A 23,676-nucleotide genomic window follows, 5' to 3' on the forward strand; every position below is an offset into this window, starting at 1 on the left:
TGTGTCACATGCTTGTTGAAACACAGTAAAAGAAACCGAGCATTTTAAAAATGAACATGAACACATGCATTAAAAGAGAACAAAAAAATGAAGAACTTACCTTTTAAAATACATATGCCATTTAATATCAAAGAAAGCTATAAAAACTGTTTACCAGACAATTTACTACAATAGGTCTAGACCCCCTTCCCTCCAAAATTTCGACCAAATCCAACGACAATTCCCCACCCTACAATAACCACCAGGCTGTCTCCAGCAGAAAACTCCCCCCTCTAGGCTGCACTAAATGAACAGAGGATCCCCTCGTGGTCACTGAAGTAAATTTGACTGACCACGGCCTTGACAGTGAATTTAGAAGTTTTGACATAGACATGATCTATGATGGTTTCCCCCCTCTCTGTTGTGGGAGAAGTGACATGCTGCCTGAAGCCTCTGTCCGTCATCAGATTAAAAATGGAAGAGGACTTCAGGATGTCTTCATTAAAATCTCCCATCACTACTGATTCACTTTGACCTTCCAACCAAAGTACTAAATCCTGTAGGTGGGATCTAAACAGCACTACAGGATAGGAGGGGGGCCGATACACTACAGCTAAAACTAAATTTAGAGCCAGACTCCTGTAAACAACACACTCCAAATTAAGGTCTGGCTTCTCCAGAATTTGGTAGTCTCCTCCGTCCGTACAGTAGATCCCAACGCCACCATGTTGCTGGCTCTTCAGGCCAACTAATGCTGGGTTGGTTCCACTGTAGGAAAGCCCTCTCGGACGGCTGTGGAAACTGAAGCCGTCCATTTGGACAGCTTCTAAGGCAGAGCTAGGGGTCAGCCATGTCTCTGTCACAGCAATGCAGTTAGGCTGCAGCTGCTGTGTACAGTGGGCCAGATAGGAGACATGTCTGCATAATCCCTGAACATTTAGCAGAAAAACTCTGAAAGAAGATGGGTCGCATCTTCTTTCATCACTCAGGAGGGGGGGCATCTTCTCCAGAGCAGCCTTCGCATGTTTATTGCAGTAAATCGCCTTTTCCTTAAAATCCCGAATGATTAACCCCTCGATGGTCCTGACCCGACTCACAGCAACATACACCTGTCCAGCAGCAAAGATCTTGTTAAAGGAGACCACAGCTTTGTCCACGGTCAGGCCTTGTACCTTGTGGACGGTACAAGCCCATGCCAGCTTGAGTGGGAACTGTCTCCTCATCCCCCCCTTTTGGCTCACCCGCTCTTCCTCGGGCCCTATAGCAGTGGAACCAGGCAAGTCGGCTTTGCCACACCTTCTCCGAGCTATTTTCCCAATTTCCTCGTCGTCAAATTTGACATAAACATATTTTGGAAACCCCCCCTCTGTGTAGGATTCAATGTGGGTGACTATGCCGCATGCCCCATTTACCAATCCATCTGTGATGTCTAAATTTTTGCATAGCATCACTCGAGCGTTGACTCCCAATAACAGCCTCTCTTCCAAACAGCTGTTCTTCACTTTTTTGTGATGCCCACTCATCAGTTGCAGTTTACCCGTCTCTTTACTCGGGATAAAGTCTTCTGCAACAATTTCAGAGTAATCTTCACAAGTAATTTTGAGCTGCTCCAAGTTGTGTTGAAACACTTGGGCATTGGTGGGGAAAATGTGCAAAGCCGTGCTGTCCTCGCCCGTTTCACACTGCTTCAGCATTTGCACGTCACTGGGCAACAATTTGGTGTCTTTTGTACGCGTCCTAAGCCTGTTTAACATCTGTGCAAATGCTTGGTCTTTCTGTCGGACGATCTCTGTCAGTTCAACCACTTTGAAGCACATGGACCACAAATTTACGTCAGATTTGTCTGCATAAAGTGGTGTCCCTTTAACAGGAGGCAACTGATAGAAATCTCCAACAGCGATAATCGACACTTTTCCAAATGGGGAAAAGTCACCTGTTTGTTTAATTTGTCGCAGTCTGCCGTGGATGTAGGTCAATAGTCTGTGGTCCACCATGGAAATCTCATCAATGATCAAAATCTGCAAATCGTGGTACTTAACGCGCATAGAATTAAGTTTCTCCTCGCCCAAAGGAGAGTACGGCAGACGGATTTCTGTACCGATTCCAAATGTAGTGTGAATGGTTGCTGCCTTCAGACTGTAGGCAGCAATCCCTGTGGGGGCGGTCAGCAGAACCGACACGGCGTCCGGCTGGAGACACAGAGGTGACAGCAACCTCGTAGCCTCGTACTGGATCGCTCTGATCAGGTGGCTCTTTCCAGTCCCTGCACCGCCTGTAACAAACATGTGCAGAGGATCTGGGTTCTGACCTGAGACCTTCTGTAAACACCACTCTCTGACATGGAGGAAGGTGGAGAGCTGCAGCTCATTCAGAGAGCTGATGAGCAACAGCCCCTCCTCCCTACTGAGACCGGGACTCTTCTCCAGTCGAGCAGCTTCTCCACGGAGGACATCCAGATCTGGAATGTCCTCCTGATGTTCCCCCTCTGTCCCTCTCTCTACCAGCTGCTCTCGCTGCTCCATCTCACTCTCCCGCTGCTCCAACTGGGCCCCGGGGACCAAAATGTCCCATGCAGCCTCCAAAAACTCTGCATCCGTCAGCTCAGCCTGGGCCAGCTCTAACGCATCAGCCTCAAGCTCGAACTTCTCCCGGTTCCGATCGACAACACTTTCAACAGTGTGTTCACCGCTACGAAGACGCACTGTACCATTCTTATAATAATCCTCATAGAATTTGTAATCCTGCGGTTTCAGGTCGTCGTCCGTGCGATACGGGAGGAATAATTGGAGAATACTCAAATGAAACCGCTCCGGATTTTTGTGCTCGGAGAAGCGCGCATAACGGACAACTGCAGGTTTGGTGCGTGTGCGTTTTACGACCACACCACAATTATTTTGCAGCTCTATCGCATTTTTAGAGCTTTCGTTTTTTGACAATAGCCGATATTCGGACGCGAAAGTAGCGATGCACAGGTCGTCAAATTCCTGATCGTGTGGCCTATTTTTGTACCGGTCCACGATGTTTAGCATCCACTGGGACCCGGACTCATCTTGCTGCTGCAGAACAGCAAGCGGTTTGCTCATCCTAATGATGTTGTCCCCGGTTGGAATGAACACAACTTTTCTGGAGCATTCTTTTAGGTGCATATTAGCCAATCTATACACTGCTTCTTGAGCCGACACATGCCGATTATGTAAATACACTGTGCCTAATTTCTTCAGTGTCTCTTTTGCACTGGTGTTTCCCTTTTCCGCTTCTTTTTGGGTGTTTCGCAACAACAGGCCAATTTCGCGCTCTTCTTTTGAAATGTACGAGATGATGTATACAACGCAAGCGAACGCATCAACGATGTACTGAATGTCCATGTTTGCATTCCAACATTTTAACAGGGACTTGTTGTAGGGGTTGATCCAGATTTCATTTTTGTTTCTTTTTAGGACGACCTGGCTTCTCCGATGGCAGGCCCTGAACAGTTTCTCGTATATTTCCTGGTCAATTTGGAAATACTCAAAGATCTGCTCCAGGGTTTCGAATTCTGATTTGTCGTCATTAACAACGCGGTTAATTTCAGTCAAAAAGTCAAATGCCTCCGCAGCAATCTGCTTCTTCATGTCAATCTTCCAGCAGATGCATTCTAATTTGGATACTTCGCCGGCTTTAATGTTCGGGTCGGTACATTTGGGGCATTTCACAATCTTTTCATGTTCGATAACAAATGTGCGGCCGGATGCTGTTTTTGGAAAGTTGAAGCGACATTTGGTCCCGCCCTTCTTACATGACTTTGTGTGGTTCCTGGAGTGCTGCTGGACAGCCAAAACAATTTCCTTCAGCACTTCATCCTGAGGAATCTCGCAGGTGACGTATCTATCAATGAACTCTGCAACCTCCTCTTCCGACTCTTTCCCTATCCGTGGAGCCCCCTCAATCCAAAACAAAACATGCACGTGAGGGGACCCACGCTGCTGGAACTCAATCCTATAGAAGAAATCCACAATTTTCCCTATAGGATTAGCCGGAGACATCAGGACCACCCTCAGGAAACAGTGCCAGCGGAAGTCAAACATGCGTGCCGCTGTGACACTGTTCCTGCGCAACAATTCACATCTTTCAGCCCAATCCAACTGGTCAGCTGTCTGGGTTCTCCCCTCCTGTCTTAACACAGTGTCGAGGAGATTTTTCCAACGCATGTCGGCTGCAGAGAACGAACAGAACCACGTTGGAATACCCAGCTGACGAACACAGGCCAACAGGTCCTTCTGTGTTGCCTGCCAGAATGCCGGAGTGCCTCGAATAGGCCGGAGGAAACAAAAGCCCTGATCTGCTTCCAGCAGCTTCTTCAGGGTTTTCTCAGAATGTGCATCGGCACTTACACCTTCAGATGCACTTCCTGATTTTTCTTTTCTGAGAGCCACAGATACACTAGAAACAACCTTCTCCACCTCCGACATGTACTGTGCAAAGAAGATGTACTCGACGTTCTGTGCAAACCTACCGTCAGCATGGAGGATCCTGTTGTTAAAGTAACGCGAGAGAGTCAATTTGAACCTTCTGTTTTCATGGTAAACGTTTTTACCATCGGGAAAGATGACAGGAAAACATTTAGCTTCATTTTCACGATTAGTTAATAGTCGGACCGGATTATTTCCTTCCGCCGGGGCCAAATTCAAAATATCCTCAAAATACTGATCCAGGACTTCTTGGCCAATGTCCACTGGGAACAGAGCAGAATCTTGGAACATGCAGTGATTCTGTCTGTCATGGAGAAGCTCATCTTCTCCATCATCAGCCTCATCCTGTTTTTCATCTTTTTTGTCCGCCTGATTTTCTGGTTCGTTGCGATTTTCTTCTTCCAATTCTTCTTTACAAAAGTCATTGAGCCAAGCTTCATTAAACTCTATGTCTTTGTAATACTTATTGTTGCGTTTCAAATATTGCAAGGCTCGCCTAATGTGCATGGTATCCACAAACTGATACTCATAATGACCTTTGTAAGTCAGTTTACGCTTTAATTTGACGCGCAGCAGAGACCCTTCCATGTCAGACCGAGGCAGCACATTGGTCGTTTGCACCAAGTTTGCAGGAACACACGTGATTGGGCCGTGAACACCATTCTGCCCACCTTTAGGCAGAGCAAGCATCTTCATGAATGGTATATGCAGTGCAATCAGATGCTGCTCTAAACTATTTAAACAAGCCAACTCAGGTGGGACAGGACACACCTCCAAGTTGTTTCCGACCCACTCAGGCGGGGTCAGACCTCTTTTTAACTTGGAGTCGCAGCAGTGGCAAATCCACAGAGCGCTCCTCGCCGTCCCTAAAAACAAACATGGGCTCTCACAGTCCATGTTGCAGCGGTGCAGATAGTCCTCACTAATGCACACATCTGCAATCTCTGCCATCTTCACAGATTTGCTGTACGTCTCCCTGACGCACAGCAAAACCTGGTGATGAAACAGAAGTCTGTTGCACACACAGCAAACAAACTCTGGACCTCTTTCCACCTTTTTTAGGAAGTCCTGCATGACTTCCTGGAAACTCTCCGCTTTCTGTTTATTCAACTGCCTCTTCTGCTGCACATTACTTATAACACTCTTTCTGAATGTAGAATTTTCCCTATACCTCTTTTTGTTAGAAGCTTTTACACTAATTTTGCGCGATTTATCACTCCTGTATTTTTCCTTGCCAAGAGTGATCAGTGTGTTCCTGTATGAAGCATCTTTCCTGTATTTTTCTTTGCTAAGCGTGATCAGTGTGTTCCTGTATGAAGCATCTTTCCTGTATTTTTCTTTGCCAAGCACGATCAGTGCGTTTCTGTATGAAGCATCTTTCCTGTATTTTTCTTTGCCAAGCGCGATCAGTGTGTTCCTGTATGAAGCATCTTTCCTGTATTTTTCTTTGCCAAGCGCGATCAGTGCGTTCCTGTATGAAGCATCTTTCCTGTATTTTTCTTTGCCATGCGCGATCAGTGTATTCCGGTGAGTGGCATCTTTCCTATATTTGTTTATGCTAAGATCTTTCTTAATCTTTCTTAATATTTCATCATCTCGATATTTTATTTTTCTGTTCATTTTAATTTTCTCCATTACATCAGAATATTTTGTTTTCGCTTTTATCTTTGCCAATTCTCTAAAATCTTCATTTTCCATGTATTGTAGTTTTTGTCGTCTCCTATTACTTAATTTTACTTTTTGTCTGTAACTTGCATTTAGTAAATATTTACTTTGCATTGAGTGCTTTAATCTCTGCCTCTTATTTTCTCTGGAAATTTTTCCTTTATAGTTTTTGGCCATTTGCAGCCTCTTTTGATTTAAAACGTATTTGGAAGATAGCTTTCCACGTCCACTCTGATCATCAATTAAACTACTCATTTTGTTTGTTGACCTAATGTCATCTTTTTCATTTGAACGCATGTAATATGTTTTTGGTTGTTTGTTGGCAGAGGGACAACAGCCAGCACAGCGGTCCTGTTGTGGATCTTTAACACACACAACAGTCTCAAAATGTGTTCCACCACAATTTTCTATATAAATAGCATTTTCTGATAATTGTTGACCGCTGCTCTGGTGCCGAAGCCACCTGCCATCAAACAATACAAAAACATTTACTCCTAATAAATCCGCTGTGGCTTGAATTTCTATGTCTGTTGCCCAAATACTAACAAAACGCATCCTAGATTTGGTTATGTACTCAGCCACAGATGAGTACTCCCGCCCAATTACCCAGCTATACCGATCGGGGTTCGTTTCCAATTGTTTTACAACGGCTAGCCGAATTTTTCTGTGGCTGTTTTGGGATCCGCTTACAGCCTGAGAGATGGCCCTAAAGTAACAATTTCCATCTCCAATGATTTTTTCGTTGGTACAGGGGGGCCCTAACAAACTAATGGGAGGAGCAGGTGGGGCATTAAAATTTTGGAACTCAATATTTAACATTGAGCACAGAGCCTGGCAGACATGCCGATTTAAAGGGTTAAAATAGAAAATTTCCTGCTCAGGCTCACTAAAAATTACATCCTGATCCTCCACAGCAACATCATGTAATTTGACTTTCTTCAGGTTTTCGACTGAAGGGTCTGCAATATCAATTTTTGAATCCATTTTTCGTTTTGTTGCTGTCTTTTTAGGTTCTACAGTGACATCTAATGAAGTGTCATGGAAGAGGCTCTCTTTGCAGAGGTTCAGGGAGTTACTATCTGCAGGACTTCCTAAGAAAGGACCAAATGTATTGGAAGCAGAAAAAACAACGCCAACCATTTCAAACTCTGTGAGGACAATGCCCTCGACTGACCTCTGCAGGTAGTCGTGAACTTCACCCACAGAGTCAAAAAACAGAACTACGCTGGATCCATCAGGGACCCTCATCCCTTCAGGACTGCGAGAATGGGAGTCTACAATAGCCCAGCGTCCATTCTCAGCAATGACGGCACACGTGTTCTCACACAGTGTCAGCAGACACGTGTTGTACTGTGCCGTCATCCTAGCTAACCCCTCCCTCAGGGGAACCAACACACCCACATCTACAAACTCACCCGAATTGATTTTAGCATCCCCACTAACAATTTCCCCAAAATCACAGGACAGTTCAACCCCATCTACCACTACTTGACCTGGAAGATCAGTCACTCTCAGAAAACCTGCAGAGTCAGTGATTTTGTTCTGTCTCTGTAGGTCCGAGTAAACCTGATCTCCAGCAAGCAGCACAGAATCTAACTCACAACTGTCCCACTGAAAAACACCTTTAACAGTGTGCTTGGCAGCAGCCACCAAAGAGATGGCCATGCACTGCCGCCCACTGTTGCTTCCAAACAGCTCACTGCCCTGGTGAAACGATCCTCTGATGCTGGGGAACTTTAACGTTCCAGCAGCAGGAACAGGACCAGGCTCCTGGACCTCAGAGGTTACCAGCTCATCATCCGAGGAGCCAAACGTTACACCAACCTCCATGTCAACTGAACTAGAGTCTGACACAACCTCAACGTCACAAATGGCAGGAGCAGGACCCACTTCACTCAAGTTTTGAGAGGAACCAAACAATATTACAGGGTCTGAACTTGGCTGAACCACACAGCAGATGCAGGAAGGAGAACAGCTCTTACCTTTGCTGCTCTTCTTACCTCCTGCAGCAGGCTGTCCACGCTGCTGCTGGTCCTTTAGAAAAAAGGAGAAAAGACATTACTTTAAAAAGGATACAAGGCTTAGGAAGCATTTTGATCATACTTGCCCAAGAATCATGTCTGCTACTAAAGGAGCACACAAACATGTCAAGCTTTTAATGACTAAATAAATAAAAACATCACTCCTAAAGACAATATTGAGCCTTTTTCTTTTAGTCTCTCACCTGGTCCACAGGCTGCTCCACCGTCACGTCCTTGGTAGGAGACCTAGGTGTCACCCCCACACGGTCCTGCATACAAACATGAAATGTATTTAATGTCGCACTTTTGCCATAAAGCATTGAAGCATTCTGACTAAATGAAACTACAAAGTCATTATACCTGGGCTGGAACCCTCTCCTTCCTGGCACGCCTGGCAGGTGAAGGCCGGGGTTTCACCTCCACGTGCTCGGGGACCTCCGCCTTAGTGAAAAGAACACAAAAATACACACCATTATATGTGTTTAACAAAGAACATCTCACTATAAAAATCTATTTTGACCTCTACAACACATAACACTGAAATGTGTCCTCTTCTTACCTGGGGCCTGGGGGCAGCCCTCTGGGATGCAGCCACAGCCCTCCGGCGACGTCTAGCACGAGACGTCTGAGGAATAATGACAAACACCAGAAAAAAGGTATTTAGGAGCAGTTATAAAGCTATTCTGAACTCTGAGCATCAAGACAAAACAGTTACCTTGTTCCCAGCGGGAACAGGCGCAGCAGCTCCAGCACAGTCCAGATCTGACGGGTAAAATTTGTCCATCAGATCCAGAATAGCGGGGCTGAAGCGCACGGGCGACACCGGGAGAGGAGCAGCCTGTGGAATAGAAAACACAGAAATGTTATCATGTGGACACAACACACACACTGCAGTTTTCTTTTTCCTGCAACTCACCTGCTCCAATCCCCGCCCGTGCCAGGATGCCAGAGGAGAGCGGTCTGCACCCGAAGGACTGGCTTTCTGTAGAGAGTGAGAAAGAAAGAGAAAACTATTTAGACACTTAAACTAGCCTCTTCCATGGACCACAGACCTGCTCTGCACACGCCACTTCTGGTCTGGCTTTCAGGAAGCTGGATTCACCTTGAACACATGTACAAGTTTAAAACAGGAAAATCATTTCATTTGTATGAAATGAGCTGACGCTTACCTTTGCCTTCCCTACCTTGCAAGCCCACTCAAAAGGGTTGGTTGGAGGAGGGGACACAGGGTGCTCCCTCACAACCACCTTAGGAGTGACTCGCCGCACGGCAGGCCGGGGCGACGCAGGAGGAGGCGCCTGGACCTCTGGCTCCACCAGCTGCAGAGCAGAGTAGTTCCACAGCAGGGAAGCCAGAAGGACCATCCCTCCATCGTCACTCAGGTGGACCTGAGAGACACAAAAAAAAACAAGAAAACCCCACGAGATTTGATTTGAGACTTATTGTACTGAGAAAAGCTGTCTGCATCAAAACCAACCAGAACCATCAACCTACCCCATCGCGGGCCCACAGCGCCAAGTGGTCCAAGCTGAAGTGCTCAGCAACAGACAGGTACTTAATGCCTGCACAGGAATGAAAGTTAGTGAACTGTTCCCCCAGACAATCCTCTACATGACAACCAACAAGGACATGATGTTATACCCATCTGCGCCGCCACTCGGTTGAAGTCCTGGCGGAGGAACGTCTGCAGGTCCGGGGCCACAGTCAGGCGAGGCGGGAAGTCCAGGACGAAGAGCTGGTAAAACAATCCCACAAACACACAAACCAGCTTCAGTAATTACACTTTCTGCTGCTGCTGCATCCCCCTCTGCTTCTCTTCAACGTGCAACGATTAAAACACACTTACCTTGGACCACTTGGACTGGAGCAGAGTCAGGAGCCGCCTGAAGTCCACAGCTGCCTCGGGGAGCGTTCGGCTGGCCGTCAGGTTGTTGCTGGGGGCGAGAAGACACACAAGATCGGGGGTACGTGGAATGTTTGCGTGCCTTACCTCTTTGTACAGCTCGGCTGCACTGGCGCCAGGGGTGGACATGAACCCGAAGGTCATGCCCCCACCCCCAGGCATCCGGACGATCCCGTCCACCAGGGCGCGAAGGTGGGAGTCTCCTACCACCAGGACGAACTGGAACACATGCAGTTGTTGTCATAGCCATAACTTACACTGGGTAACCGTCAGTCACAGGTACGTTACCTTCTCCCCGGGAGACTCTGGCGGCACAAGGCACTTGTGGCTCTTCCCGGTGGCAGAAGACACGGGCCATCTTCGCACGGGGTGCCTAAACCCAGTGCCGGAGCCTGGGAAATACAACACGTTAGGGTGTGTTCTCTTTTTAGCCAACAGCACATACACATGCATCAATTCATAAAAGATTAGGGAGCAGAATAAAACTGATTCAATAATGGAGAGAGGAAAAAAATCTCAGTTACTTACGTGAACTCGGAGCACTCTGGCTTGGATGGCCAGTCGGTCCCAGGTCCATGGGCGCGAAGTTCCTGGCACGGGCTCTGCGGTGGTCCTTGCCCCGTGGCATCTACACAAAGATCATAAACACACAAAAACACACAAAAAACACTTTTAGCACAACCAGTACTTTTATAATATAAGATCATTTTGTCCAATATACATTAAAACTAATTTTCCTTGACAATATAAATAATAGCAGTACATTTAAAAAGCATTGTATGTTACTTTCAGAATAAACTTTAGAAAAAGATTTACAGCAAGCAAAAATAGTTGCCACTGTTTGTGAGCAGTCAATCTTTTATTCAGTATTTCTATTAATCTATTCCAAAACACAGAATGAAACAGTGTGCTATATATCTTTTTTGATTTAAAAAACAGATCTTAAAGAAAATATAACTTTTTGCTGACCACTGCAGCAGCAGAAGCAGGACATGCTAAAATTCACATGGACAGTCAGCCCAGAAATAAGATAAATCTGGCCAAGCAGCAGGAAATGACCAAAACGACAATAAAAAATAAAATAAAAACAAAAATCAGCCAGGTGCATTAACAGGTCTCTTTCATGTCAGGAAAACTGATTTAGTGCAGCAACCAGCATGTTCAAAATGTTTGCAGCAGAAAAACACGTCTGACTTCTGACTGTGCAGCTGCAAGTTACATTTATTACAATTAAGATTTTTATCTGAAATATTTCATTTAAAAAAAATGTTGAAATACTAGAAAACTTTTCTTCAAGAGGTTTTTTCCCTTTGGAGAAAAGCACACCTGTTTTTAATAAGATACCCTTTGAAAAGTAACATTACTAGTTCAAAATGGCTTCTTCTGCTACATATATGAAGTCTATTTTGGTGAGCCATCAGTTCTTTATTCATTACTTCTATTAATCTTTTCCAAAACACTTCTACAGAATGAAATAAATGCGCTTTAAATCTTTTTTGTTTTAACAAACAGATCTTAAAGAAAATCTAACTTTTTACCAATATTTTCCTCCAGAGGATACACAGATCACAAACAGGCCTTTAATTTCGCATTTAAGTCAGCAGATAAACTTTACAGTTTCAGGAGATCCTCAGCCATAAATCCACAGATCTGACTAAATTTAACTTCATCATTTGGCTGAGGTTACACAATCTCACAAACTTGCATCAAAACAACATGCAGCTCCATGAGTGATCAGTACTTTCATTTAGAAGAAACCAGCTGCACCAGCAAGCCCAAACCATCCATAGGTAAATTCACACTAAAAAAATCACAGAATTCAAATTAAATCTACCAAATAGAATCAATCACAACATCCAGGAGTCAACAGTAACAGTCACTGCGAAGACAGTAACTAATACATAATAGCATCTACCTACATGCAAGTGTAACCCAATGTGTGTCACATTTCAGGTAAAATGAACAAAAAAAAAAAAAAAAAAAAAATCCTAGCAGGTTCTATTTGTAATGATCTTACAAATCCATGTGAACTTGGAACATTTTAAACACAAAATAAATACCCCAATTTAAAAATGTCATACGTTTTAATAAACTCTTAATGACTTAACAAAAGAACATTTATTCTAAATGCTTTACCTCTTTGACAAAAGATTTAGAACATAGCTGAATTTTTTCATGTGCAGTTAGATTTTTTTTTTAAATGCAACTTTTGATGCAATTTAAGACATTTTTAGTTCTAAACTGAATGAAAGCAATACAATCAGCAATGAATTGAATAACAGTAAAATATATATAAAATTACCAAGCAATAACACAATAAAATTAGACAATGCCACAGCAATAAAGCAGCAAACCGCATGAACAGATCAGTGAACACCGACCGACCCCCCCCCCCCACACACACACACCATTCCGACAACATCAAACACACCGACTGTACTTTGAAGTTAAAGCTAAAGCCAAGTCGAAGCTAAGCCACTAATAAATTACACAAATGCAACACTCACAACAGCAAAAATATGAAACACGAGCATTTTGCTCTCAACACTTTAGCTTTGGGTAATTCCATACTGACAAAGCTAACACAAACTAGCTTGCTTCAGAAAAAAACGTCCACTTGATGTTAAGATAACTTCAACACGAGGCAAGGTCGCTGATAAAAATCATACAATGCAACGCTTATGTTCACAACAGCAGAAAAATAAATCAAGCATTTTACTCTCAAATACTTTCAAGTTTGGGTCTGGACTAGCTAGCTAACTCGCTAGCTAGCTAGCTTCAAAATGTCATCCTTTTGAAGTTAAGCTAACTTCAACACGAGGCAAAATCACTGATAAAATTACACAAATGCAACACTTATCTTCACAACAGCAGAAAAATAAACCAAGCATTTTACTCAAATACTTTTAAATTTGCGTCTTTCAATGTTCTGGCTTGCTAACGCTAGTTAGTTTGCTAGCTTAAAACGGCAATGCTTTGAAGTTCGGCTAAACTTCGACACACAGCAAACAAAGTGACTACTAAAATGCAATACTCTTTTTTTACAACAGCAGAAATATAAAGCACAAGCATTTTACTCTCAAATACGTCTGAGATATTTATAAAACGCTTACCTTCTCGACGTAAAAAGTGGGCCGGGGCAACAAAATGGAGTCCTACAGAGACAGAGGAGAAGAAAAAACGGGGGGATGGGTGGAGAATTAAAAACTCTGGGGGGGGAAAGATGGAGTTAAATCCTCTTTTGGTCGAAGTAACAGGCAGTAGAGATGCTTCTCTGGCGAAAATCAGCCGATCCTCTGGATACAGAAACCAAGGAAAACCTTTTCTCACAGAGCTCTGACAGACACGTCCGATCACTCAGAAGTCCCGTGTGAAAAGGGACGAATTCTCCACCGTTCTAGAAGCTTCTACCACCTTGGACCAATCACAGACAGCCACACCCCAATTTTTTTACGTGATTGGATAGAAAACGGGCAAAACCATTTGTAGGAATTTTGCAACTACAAAATCATAATTACTTTATTATTCACAACGTTTTAAGAACCGACTCAGCATTACTTACTGTTTGCAGAAAAAAAGAGTGAATCTGTGAATTACAACAATGACAATGCTTTTATATAAAATAGTATCAGCATTTATTTAATTCCTTTCAAAATTTGTCTACAGCAGCTTCACAAAATGGCGGCTCCCTGGTGGAATAAAAACGTTTAATATATAATGTATTTTTTATAAATGACTCTTTTGTGACATTTCTAAGCAATACAAACTAATTTGACATAAAATACACCTTTGTGACTGGACAAGATGTTTTTTTAAATCATACTTTGTTAGCAGAGAGCAGTTTTTTTTATTAGTGATGACTTGTGAGCATGTACCACAGCAGTTAAAATGTATTTACATTTTAAATGAGACAAAAAACCTATATGTATCAATGCCCCCCCCCCCTTAAACCTGATTACTATTTTCAATTCAAATAAAAAAAACACCTTTGTATTTAAAAATGATCATTATAGATTTTTTTTTGTTACATTTGTTCCCCTGAAATTTGGAAGCCTATTTTTAAGTACAAAGCATCTTTATCTCATCAGAAAAATGAAATACCCACCTGTCCACATTCAATGAGGTTTGAACTGCTCCATTTCTCCTTTAAAGACTGATGGTTTTCTTTAATTCTGGCCTAACATGATTTTTTAAACATGTTCACACACAGAAAGTTGTTTCAATTCTTACAAAAAGTGAAAATTGCTACCACATCAGTATGTAAGCTAGATGAGCTTTTGTGAGTGTTACATGTCAATCATTGTAGGTTATGGGAAGCATTCAAGCATCTTCACTCAGTGAAAAAATGACAGAATACCACGTTGACTTGATTTATTCATATCACAAAGAACACAGGTTTAAGTGACAGATAACTGCTTTGCCATCCCGTCTCTGCTGACGCTCACAGCATCTCCTCATCAGCTCAGTCATGTCCTGCTCCACCTCCTTCTGTAGACCTTTGACCCGCCTCACTTCAGTTAGCTGTTGGAATCTGATCCTGTTCTTCACTTCACCTCTTTTCTTCTGGATGAGACGGGTCATCTCAGTGAAGACCTCCCGACTCTCCTCCACCTGCTGTTGAAGCAGCTGTGAGATGAGACAGAGTTATGTTCTTCCACAGAGCAGAGAGAACAGATTGTGATCAGTGCGACAGAACATCCTCATCACCTCATCATGACTGGAGGAGCAGATGTTCTCTTGCAGGTTCTTGGAGGGTCCCACCAGCTTGTGTTTCTTCAATGCAGCTGCTTTCAAATGAGGCTGAAGGTGTTCCTCCCAGGAAGGAGAAAGGCTGGTCAGACAGGACTTCAGGGCGTGTCGTTTTTTCCAGTGCAGACGTCACAGGCCACATCTGCTCCGCATCTCTAAGCAGCTTGAAGTTCCTGTGACAACAGTGGCACATATTATTCAGAAGTTTAAGACCCACGGGACAGTAGCCAACCTCACTGGACGATGGAAGAGGAACATTGATGACAAATTAAGGACACGGATAGTTGGAACTGTATCCAAAGAGCCCAGAACAACCTCCAAAGACATTAAAGGTGAACTCCTTGATCAAGGTACATCAGTGTCAGATCGCACCATTTCATTTGAGCCAGAGTGGACTTCATGGGAGCATCAAGGAGGACACCACTGTTGAAAGGAAATCATCAAAAAGCCAGACTGGAATCTGCAAAAATGCATGTTGACAAACCACAAAGCTTCTGGGAATATGTCCTTTGGACAGATGAGACAAAACTGGAGCTTTTTGGTAAGAAACATCAGCTCTATGTTGGTAGACTCAAAAATGAAGCATACAATGAAAAGAACACTGTCCCTACTGTGAAACATGGAGGAGGCTCAGTTCTGTTTTGGGGCTGCTTTGCTGCATCTGGCACAGGGAGTCTTGAAGTTGTGCAAAGTAAAATGAAATCTCAATATTATCAAGGCATTCCGGGTAGAAATGTGCTGCCTAGTGTCAGAAAGCTTGGTCTCAGTGGCAGGTCATGGGTCTTCCAACAGGACAACGATCCACAACACAGAGCCAATAACCAGGGGTTGACATAGCCCAGAAATTTGCACTGGCCCACAGGGCCAGTAGTTTTTGAAACTTACTGGCCCTGCCTGAAAGTTACTGGCCCGACACCGCGCATAGCGGGACCCGCCGCTCCGCAGGTGCTTGCAACTTTAGGGGGGTCTGGGGGCATGCCCCCCCGGAAACTTTTATTATGGTACAATTTGGTGCATTCTGGTGACATCACTTATTTCTACACTTTTCAATGACTGAAAATAGACCATATCAAACTTAAATCTGCTCTAGTCTGTTTCAGATGTTTTGAAGAGAGCACTGCAGTGTAGTAGGTAACACTAGTTCAGAAGTTTTCATGCTGCTTCTAACGGCAAATATCGCAATAAATCATAAACCTTAAATGTGTTAAAACAATCTAATGGCTGCTTGAACCATTTAACGAATCAAATAAATCCCTTAATGCATTTGACCAATCGGATGGACGCCTTCACATTGTTGACCAATCAGATGGAGCCCTGTTATGTTAGATGTTTGTAACCTATGTCAACGTGGGTCATTTGGAGTATAATTTTTAAACTGGGAATGGTTATTTGGTTATTTTGCTGTTTGTTTATATACCGCAAATTATATCGTTATCGCAATTTTAATCTCTGATATCGCGAGTTTTCCTCATATTGTGCAGGTCTAACTGAGATCATTCAGCTAACTAGAAATACTTACTGCTTACAGTGTTGTAAAGAAAAACAAAATTAAGTAGTTTAACATTCTACTGCATTTGAGTCTGAGATTCAGGTATTTGGAGTTGCCTTTGATTCTTTGACATTCAGCTTAAAGCTTAGTGGATACAGTTTCATCTTCAATGCATTCATTAAATATCTTGCTGTCCATACTACTAATTATACCCACTACTCCATCCAACATATTCCTATCTATTCCTGCCATGTCTTCCACATCTCTGACATGCTTCAGTCTCTCTTCAGTGACGGTGTCGGATTTATAATCAAATGTAATAATAACCCACTGGCTTGTGCCTTCGTTGTTGCTGTTTAACATTGTTTTGTATTGAATTGTTACATTCAATAAAGTTTGAAAAAAAAAAGTAGTGAGCGCGTGCCGCGTGGCGCTCGGCAGTGAAAGCCGCGCGCGTGCAGGCGGGAGAGAAGGAGAAGTGATCAAAAGTTTCCCATAGAAACCCTTGAAGTCTGAACACAGGACTAGCAGAAAAACTAAATTATGAAGACGAGGTAAATCTACACGTTTTCGCAAAATTTACTTTATTGAAAAAGGTGAAGAATATATAAACCGTTAAATATTTTAGTGGCCCGAGCGGACAAGTGAAAAGTAAAGTCTTGTGGTCCGCACTGCTCGAAAAACAGGACCGGGCCAGCGGACAAATGGCTATGTCGAGCCCTGCAATAACCCCCCAAGAATGGCTCAGAGAAAAGCGTTGGACCATTCTGAAGTGGGGTTCTATGAGCCCAGATCTGAATCCCATTGAACATCAGTGGAAGGAGCTGAAACATGCCATTTGGAGAAGACACCCGTCAAACCTGAGACAACTGGAGCAGTTTGCTGATGAGGAGGGGGCCAAAATACCTGTGGACAGGTGCAGAAGGCTCATTGACAAATACAGAAACCGTTTCATTGCAGTGATTGTCCCAAAAGGTTGTGTAACAAAATAATAAGTTATGGAGGTACCATCATTTTTGTCCAGCCCTATTTCATTAGTTTTTTTTTAATAATTCTGTTAATCAACAACTCAAAAGTAATGGCTGATTGTGATTATTTAACTTTCAAAAATGTTTTATTTATTGTTACTTTTGAACGTTTCAAGTAATTTCAGTGAGCATTGGGGACTTTTTTTCTTTAACTGAGGGGTACCAACTATTTTATGCACCACTCTTAGCATCATCTAGTGGACAAAAAAAATTGTACTACACTCAGAGTGAACATAGCGAATTATAATTGTGGCTCAAAATAAATTATTTCTATTTCACTTATGAGCGAATAAATATGTAAATCTTTAAATATATCTGTTAATATAAATGTATTTGTAAATACTTGTAAATAAAAATTATTAAAATTATTTCAGGAAGATCCTGCTCCTTTGTTCTCCTCAGAACAAGGACAGAACTTTAGAAAAGAAAACATCCACAGAGACCTTCATGCAGCAATAAACCAGATCAGGTTTCTCACTCCAGGCCACTGAAGAGCAGGGAAGCAGCTGAGGGCAGATGACATCAGGACTCTGTGCAGGCCAGTCCAGTTCATCCACACCAGACTCTGTCCTCTGACTCTGATTAGAGTATGTTAGAATGTTAGAATGACATTGGGTATTTTTTAACAAGCTCTAAAAGTACTTTGAACCTTGCTCCTTTTACATCTAGATCCTTTTAAGAAGCCACTTAACAATAAAAACTAATGAAAGTAAAGTTGGATTTTTTTTATTCAGGAAAAATCTTATTTTTTATATCATGTGTTCAATCAGTCTTAGCTTTATATCAGAAAATTAAACCTAGGAACAAATGTAACATCTATCAACTTTATAAAGGAAATTTCTTCAGTCTGAATCTTCTGATCAGTCAGCTCAGACTCACTTGTGTGTTTGATGAGGAGCTCAGCAGACACATCCAAAGATTTCAGGTCAGGTAAATATGAGGAAATGTTCAGCTAAACTGCCATTAGTCACCTCTGGTTTTTTAGCAGCTCGCTGGGTCTTCCACCTTTCAAAAGGTCACAGGGAGCATCGATGGCTTCCACATATGAATAAAGGGCCTAAAAGAAAATGCAGTTTGTTATTTTAACAGGAAACTTTTTTATTTCATTCAAATGCAGGCTGTATGTGACTCTAGTGCCACATTTATAGATATTTTTGTTGGAAATCCAGGATCAATCCATGATTCACAGGTTCTACGTCAAAGCCCAATTTATGTAAATAAAACATACCCACCTGAAGGAATCTTTTGGGTGATGGTGGGTATCACTGCATTGCACATCCCATCATGCTGCTGACATGAGGAATGCCATTGAGGCCCGTTACAACCAGGGCACGCTCTGTGGTGGAGAGAGAGCATTTGGCATGATGAGGAGGAGAGCAATATTTCTGGGGGCGTTGGAAGTAAAACCAACCTTTGCAATGAAAATCATTGCCTGCAGCACCATCCTGCACAATCTGTGCATCTGTGAAGGGGACTGCTGGGAGCCGCAGATGTTGAGCCACAAAGGGCAACACCAGGAACCAGCAGGACGAGCAAAGTGGCGTCCATCTGCGAGGACTAATCTCTGCTTTCCTTTCAACTCCAACTGTGTCCGACATGACTCTGGAGGACCACGATGATTGTTAACATGTATACAAATATATGTTAACATATAAAACGAAATTGTAAATATGTACATTTGATATTTGTATGAAAATCCTTTTGGGATTGTTAAAAATAGCTCAGATTTAAATACATGTAAATTATTCAATTTTTTGTTCATGCATTTATTAAACAAATAGGAAAAACAACGGCAACATAACATTTTTGAACAATGTTTTCAACTCAAGTAAGCTGAACAGACTATCGTGTTGCTCTTTGTCCTTTCCTCTGGCTCTTTCAACAAAAAACTTTACCCCACTATGACAACGATTAACCGTTTATTAATAAATGAAGACAAATCTAATCATGATCGAGTGTCTCTCTTCCCTCCATCCGGCACGAGCTTGCCTGAAAACAAATAAGCTATCTTTCTCCATCCATAGATGGATTAGATTTTCCTCTTCCTCGTCTGTCCCTTCATATATAAACACATTAAAAAATGTTTTAATAACTTATGACTACGTTTAGAAGTCACTGTTTTTTGATGTAATAACTAGCGTTTGTTTTTAGCCTTCGGGGCTAATTCGCGTTAGCGTTAGCTTTAGCATTACTATTAGCATTACTATTAAATAATACACTAAGGACGTTGTATATTGAGAAATCACTGGGATCAAGCTACACTGGCGTACCACTTAGTCGTCAGTGACAGTAGCTCAGCGGAATAATCAGAGGCACGAGCTTCCACAGGTTCTAGGATCGAGCCTCGAACCCGACTTTTTTTTTGCGTTTTATTTTTTTCTTCATGTGATGTGTATTTTGCCGTGTCAAGCACTTTTCACAGAAAAAAAAGAAGCTGCAGTGATGAAGACGCTGATGGACTCTTCATGCTCCTCCAAGGACCAGCAAGGCAGATGTGTGCACATCCTCAAAATCACACATTCACAATCACAATCACTTACATTCACACTGACGTTTGTGTTTAGAAGGCTTTTTTGTTCATAGTAGTTTCAGATTGTGTCAGTCATGAAAGTAAAAATCTTGTAAATAACTGTTTCAGAAATAAAAGTCTCTTAATGGAGAAATGAACAGGTGTTTTTCATGTCTGTTTTCACATATTAGCATAAGACCTAAAATAACATTGATTCTATGAGCTATAGTCAAATGAACTGTTATCTGAATGGAAGATTCATGCATTCATCTCTTCACTCAAGTTCTGGCCCTTCATTTAAAAAGCTTTGACTCAAAGACACATTCTTGTCAAATATGTGAAAACTTTCACTGTTGGACAGTAACACATAATGAAAAATGGGTTCATAAATTCAAACAAACTCTTCATACTTTCATACTAAGGAGTTACCACGTTTACAGTCAAAAGAGGCAACAACACAAGAAAAATGTGACCTGCTGAGGATGTTTAACCTAGAAAGTCAGGTTTCTATCCAGCCATCCATTTTTCTTCACCAGTTTGATCCTTTTTGGGGACACAGAGCTGCAAGAGTCTGGCTACTGTTGGGCTAAGGCAGAACTTCTCAATAATTTTTTGCAAGGCCCCCCCTAGGAAAAAAAAATATTTCAGGCCCCCCTAACCCCCTCCCCCCCACACACACACACTCGTCACGGAGACAATACATTAGTTTAGTATCTAAAAATTGAGTAAGTATTCATGAAATTGTATCTTTTAACAATAAAATAGGAAAAAAGAAATATAAATCCACTTCCAACAAATATTAAATTTATTTTGCCACACAGAAACCCTGTTCTAGTCTAAAACAGAATAAAACTTTAAAATAAAAAGTCTGTCAGTCCTTACTTAACTAGAAACATTTTGACATAATGAACCATTTGATGCTGAGAAAAATAATTCAATCAATAAATACAATTTAATGTAAATTGATTTAAAACATTAACACAGCAGCACCAATATATTTAATGTTTTTAGTCTGAAGAAATAGGTCAAAAACATTGTGCTGACTTTTTTCTAAACGATGGATTGTTTATTTTTGATCTCATAAAGTGCAGCTGTTTTCATGCATTACCTGCTGTCTTTATGTCAAATACTGACACCAACTAAACCACAGGCGGACAAAGAATACATGTATGAAAAATAAAGACACGTCATCAAAATGTCTTCAATAGTTCATAAAGAATGACATTATTAGAATGAGCTGAGGAATCTAAAGGCACAAGATGATCCTAATCTGGGCAACTCTCCAAGTGAGCGTTCCAAACATCAGCCGGAGCCCACCACCCCTCTCCTTTCATGCTCTTAGACATGCCAGCCGCATGTGACAGGAGAGATAATATATATATATGGGGATAATAAGAAAACAAAAGTGAGGCGGATTTTTTTCCAAGCACTGAGCCGTTGTCACCGCCAACCCCCGTTAAATTTGCGCACCTGTGCCTAAGACCGCTGCTACTGCGCGCCCCCCTTGACATCGCCCTGCCCCACTATTTGAGAAGCACTGGGCTAAGGCTACATCCTGGTCATCACTCAAATCACATGCATCTATGATCAGCCTTACAGGAAGAGAAGGGGGGGTCAGGAGTATGAAGTGGCTGCTTAGCAAATTGGGTCTGGTTAATGGTGGGTGGTGTGAGCACCGGTGGTACCTACACCAGGGCAGCAAGGACGGGTGGGGCGTAGAGGCGGGGAGCGAGTGCGGGTGGTGCGTAGACGTGGGAAGCGAGGATGGGTGAGGCCTATAGGCGGGGGTGAGAGCGGTTGGTGGGTAGAGGTGGGCGGTGAGGGAAGGGGCGCGTAGCGCCTGCGGGCCATACAACGCCGCTTGCGGCTTTAATTATTATTATTATTATTACGTTTCTTCTTTCTTACGGATCCGTTGATCGCAAATTTGACCCCCGCCACATACCCGAAAACTCACCAAAATTGCCACACAGCTGGGATAAATTGAAAATGAATTTTCGGCAAAGAGAACGTCACCCCCCCCACGATGATGACATCACGGCGAGCGTCCCCGTAAAAAAAATGAATGGGCCGAAAATCGTTTATGGGGCCAAAAAAAAATATTTTGAAATACAGTTACGAAACCAAAACACATGTGTTGGAGATATCTCAAAGATGTTATGAAATCATTATGGGATGACCACACAACCTTCGGCTTGGCGGCCATTTTGTGGCGAACTCAGAGAAATGGCGATTTTCGTGTTTTTTCACAATATAGGAAAACGACACTTTTGTTCAAGCGATTTTCACGAAATTGCAGACACATGCCACAAACACGATTCTACAACTACCAAAGAAGTTTTGTTGACCTTTGACCTTGGGAAGGGGCGGCCATCTTGAATTTTCATAAAAAAGCACCTTTAGTAAGGTATTCAAACGAAAACTCGTCCTAGGAATTTTCATCGATCTTTTTGAAACTTCTCGGCCATCAATAGCAAGCTACTGTGGACAAAATGTTGGAATTAGAAGTTGTAGAATTTGAAACGCGTGCGCGTGGCGAATTCGCAACCGTCGCCATTTTAGCTAGCTTGCACATATTTTATCGGAATGTCGTGAAAATGAAATATACGATTCCCTGGCCCACACTGAACAAAACGATGTCACATACGACAAAATCGATAAAGGAATGTGGCCGTGGTAAACAAAAAACGATCGCAAAAAAAAGTGCTGACTCGGCTAAAAAAAAAAATTTGGATTTTTTTTTTATGAATCGGCTAGCGAAACCCAGATAACTTTGTCGGGTATATCCAAACAAAGTTTTGAAATCATTACGTGATGGCGACACGACCTACGGTTTGGCGGACATTTTGTGCCAAAATCGGCCATTTTGAGTTTTTCGCGTTTTTACACAATATGGAAAAAGGAACTTTTTTTTGAGCGATTTTCACGAAATTTGACTCGCATGTCCGTAGCATAAGTTTACAATTACCTCTGGAGTTTCGTCGTCCTTTGACCTCGGGAAAAGGCGGCCATCTTGAATTTTCTATAAAAAACACCTTTGCCACTGGATTCAAACGTAAACTTGTCGTTGGAATTTTTATCGATCGTCTCGAAACTTTTTGGGCATCAATGGCAAGCTACTGTGGAAAAAATGTTGGAATTAGAAGTTGTAGATTTTGAACGGCGTGCGCGTGGCGAGCTAGCAAAGTGGCGCACTGTTATAACTCCCATGCATTTCAATACAATACAGTGAAAATTGAATGCATGCATAAATGCCTGAAACTGAATACATTGAAAAACACTGGATATGGACATATAAGGAATGTGGGCGTGGTTAGCATAAAACCCCTGTTGCTAAGGACAACAAAAAGTTTACTTTTACCGATTTGTCCGAAACTGACGTCAATCTGTTCGTCTTCTCAAGGGGAACAAAACATAAAATGGTTGCTATGGAGATAAAATCAACAAAAAAGCCGCCATTTTGGAAAAAGTGGGTTTTTTATCAACTTATGGCATAGAGCTCTCACCAATGGAGGAATGTGTTTTTCTGAGTCAGTTGATGATGCCGATCGCTATGCTAGCACTTTTAGCCACTTTAGCATAGCTAGCATAGTTAGCATAATTAGCATTTTAGGCAATGTGTTTTTCTGAGTCAGTTGATGATGCTGATCGCAATGCTAGCACTTTTAGCCACATTAGCATAGCTAGCATAGTTAGCATAATTAGCATTTTTAGTAATGTGTTTTTCTGAGTAAGTTGATGATGCTGATCGCTATGCTAGCACTTTTAGCCACATTAGCATAGCTAGCATAGTTAGCATAATTAGCATTTTAGGTAATGTGTTTTTCTGAGTCAGTAGATGATGCTGATCGCTATGCTAGCACTTTTAGCCACATTAGCATAGCT

General features: G+C 42.3%; 1 protein-coding gene and 1 long non-coding RNA gene across 5 annotated transcripts; both read right to left on the reverse strand.

The window, feature by feature from the left end:
• Positions 1-42: 42 nt before the first annotated feature.
• Positions 43-13,482, reverse strand: LOC144991122 (uncharacterized). Its single transcript, XM_078944954.1, has 13 exons — positions 13,130-13,482; positions 10,545-10,644; positions 10,305-10,408; positions 9,960-10,235; positions 9,755-9,848; positions 9,608-9,675; positions 9,283-9,501; positions 9,030-9,095; positions 8,829-8,951; positions 8,673-8,738; positions 8,474-8,554; positions 8,317-8,382; positions 43-8,126 (listed from the first exon to the last, which is right to left on the reverse strand). Exons 2-13 carry the CDS (start codon positions 10,642-10,644, stop codon positions 273-275), a joined length of 9,117 nt encoding a protein of 3,038 aa, XP_078801080.1. The 5' UTR covers positions 13,130-13,482; the 3' UTR covers positions 43-272.
• An 890-nt stretch (positions 13,483-14,372) lies between these two features.
• On the reverse strand, positions 14,373-19,399 carry LOC144991123 (uncharacterized). 4 transcript variants are annotated; one of them, XR_013655025.1, is made up of 5 exons: positions 18,694-19,399; positions 18,515-18,618; positions 15,138-18,339; positions 14,724-14,938; positions 14,373-14,642 (listed from the first exon to the last, which is right to left on the reverse strand). It is a non-coding gene; the product is annotated as an uncharacterized LOC144991123 (long non-coding RNA). The 4 variants fall into 4 exon arrangements; XR_013655026.1 differs by having other exon boundaries at positions 17,726-18,339; positions 18,694-19,366; XR_013655027.1 differs by having other exon boundaries at positions 17,761-18,339; positions 18,694-19,364.
• Positions 19,400-23,676: the final 4,277 nt, after the last annotated feature.

The sequence above is a fragment of the Oryzias latipes genome, chromosome 3 (assembly GCF_053564925.1).
Source record: "Oryzias latipes strain Hd-rR chromosome 3, Olatipes_Hd-rR_3.1".
Taxonomy (NCBI): domain Eukaryota; kingdom Metazoa; phylum Chordata; class Actinopteri; order Beloniformes; family Adrianichthyidae; genus Oryzias; species Oryzias latipes.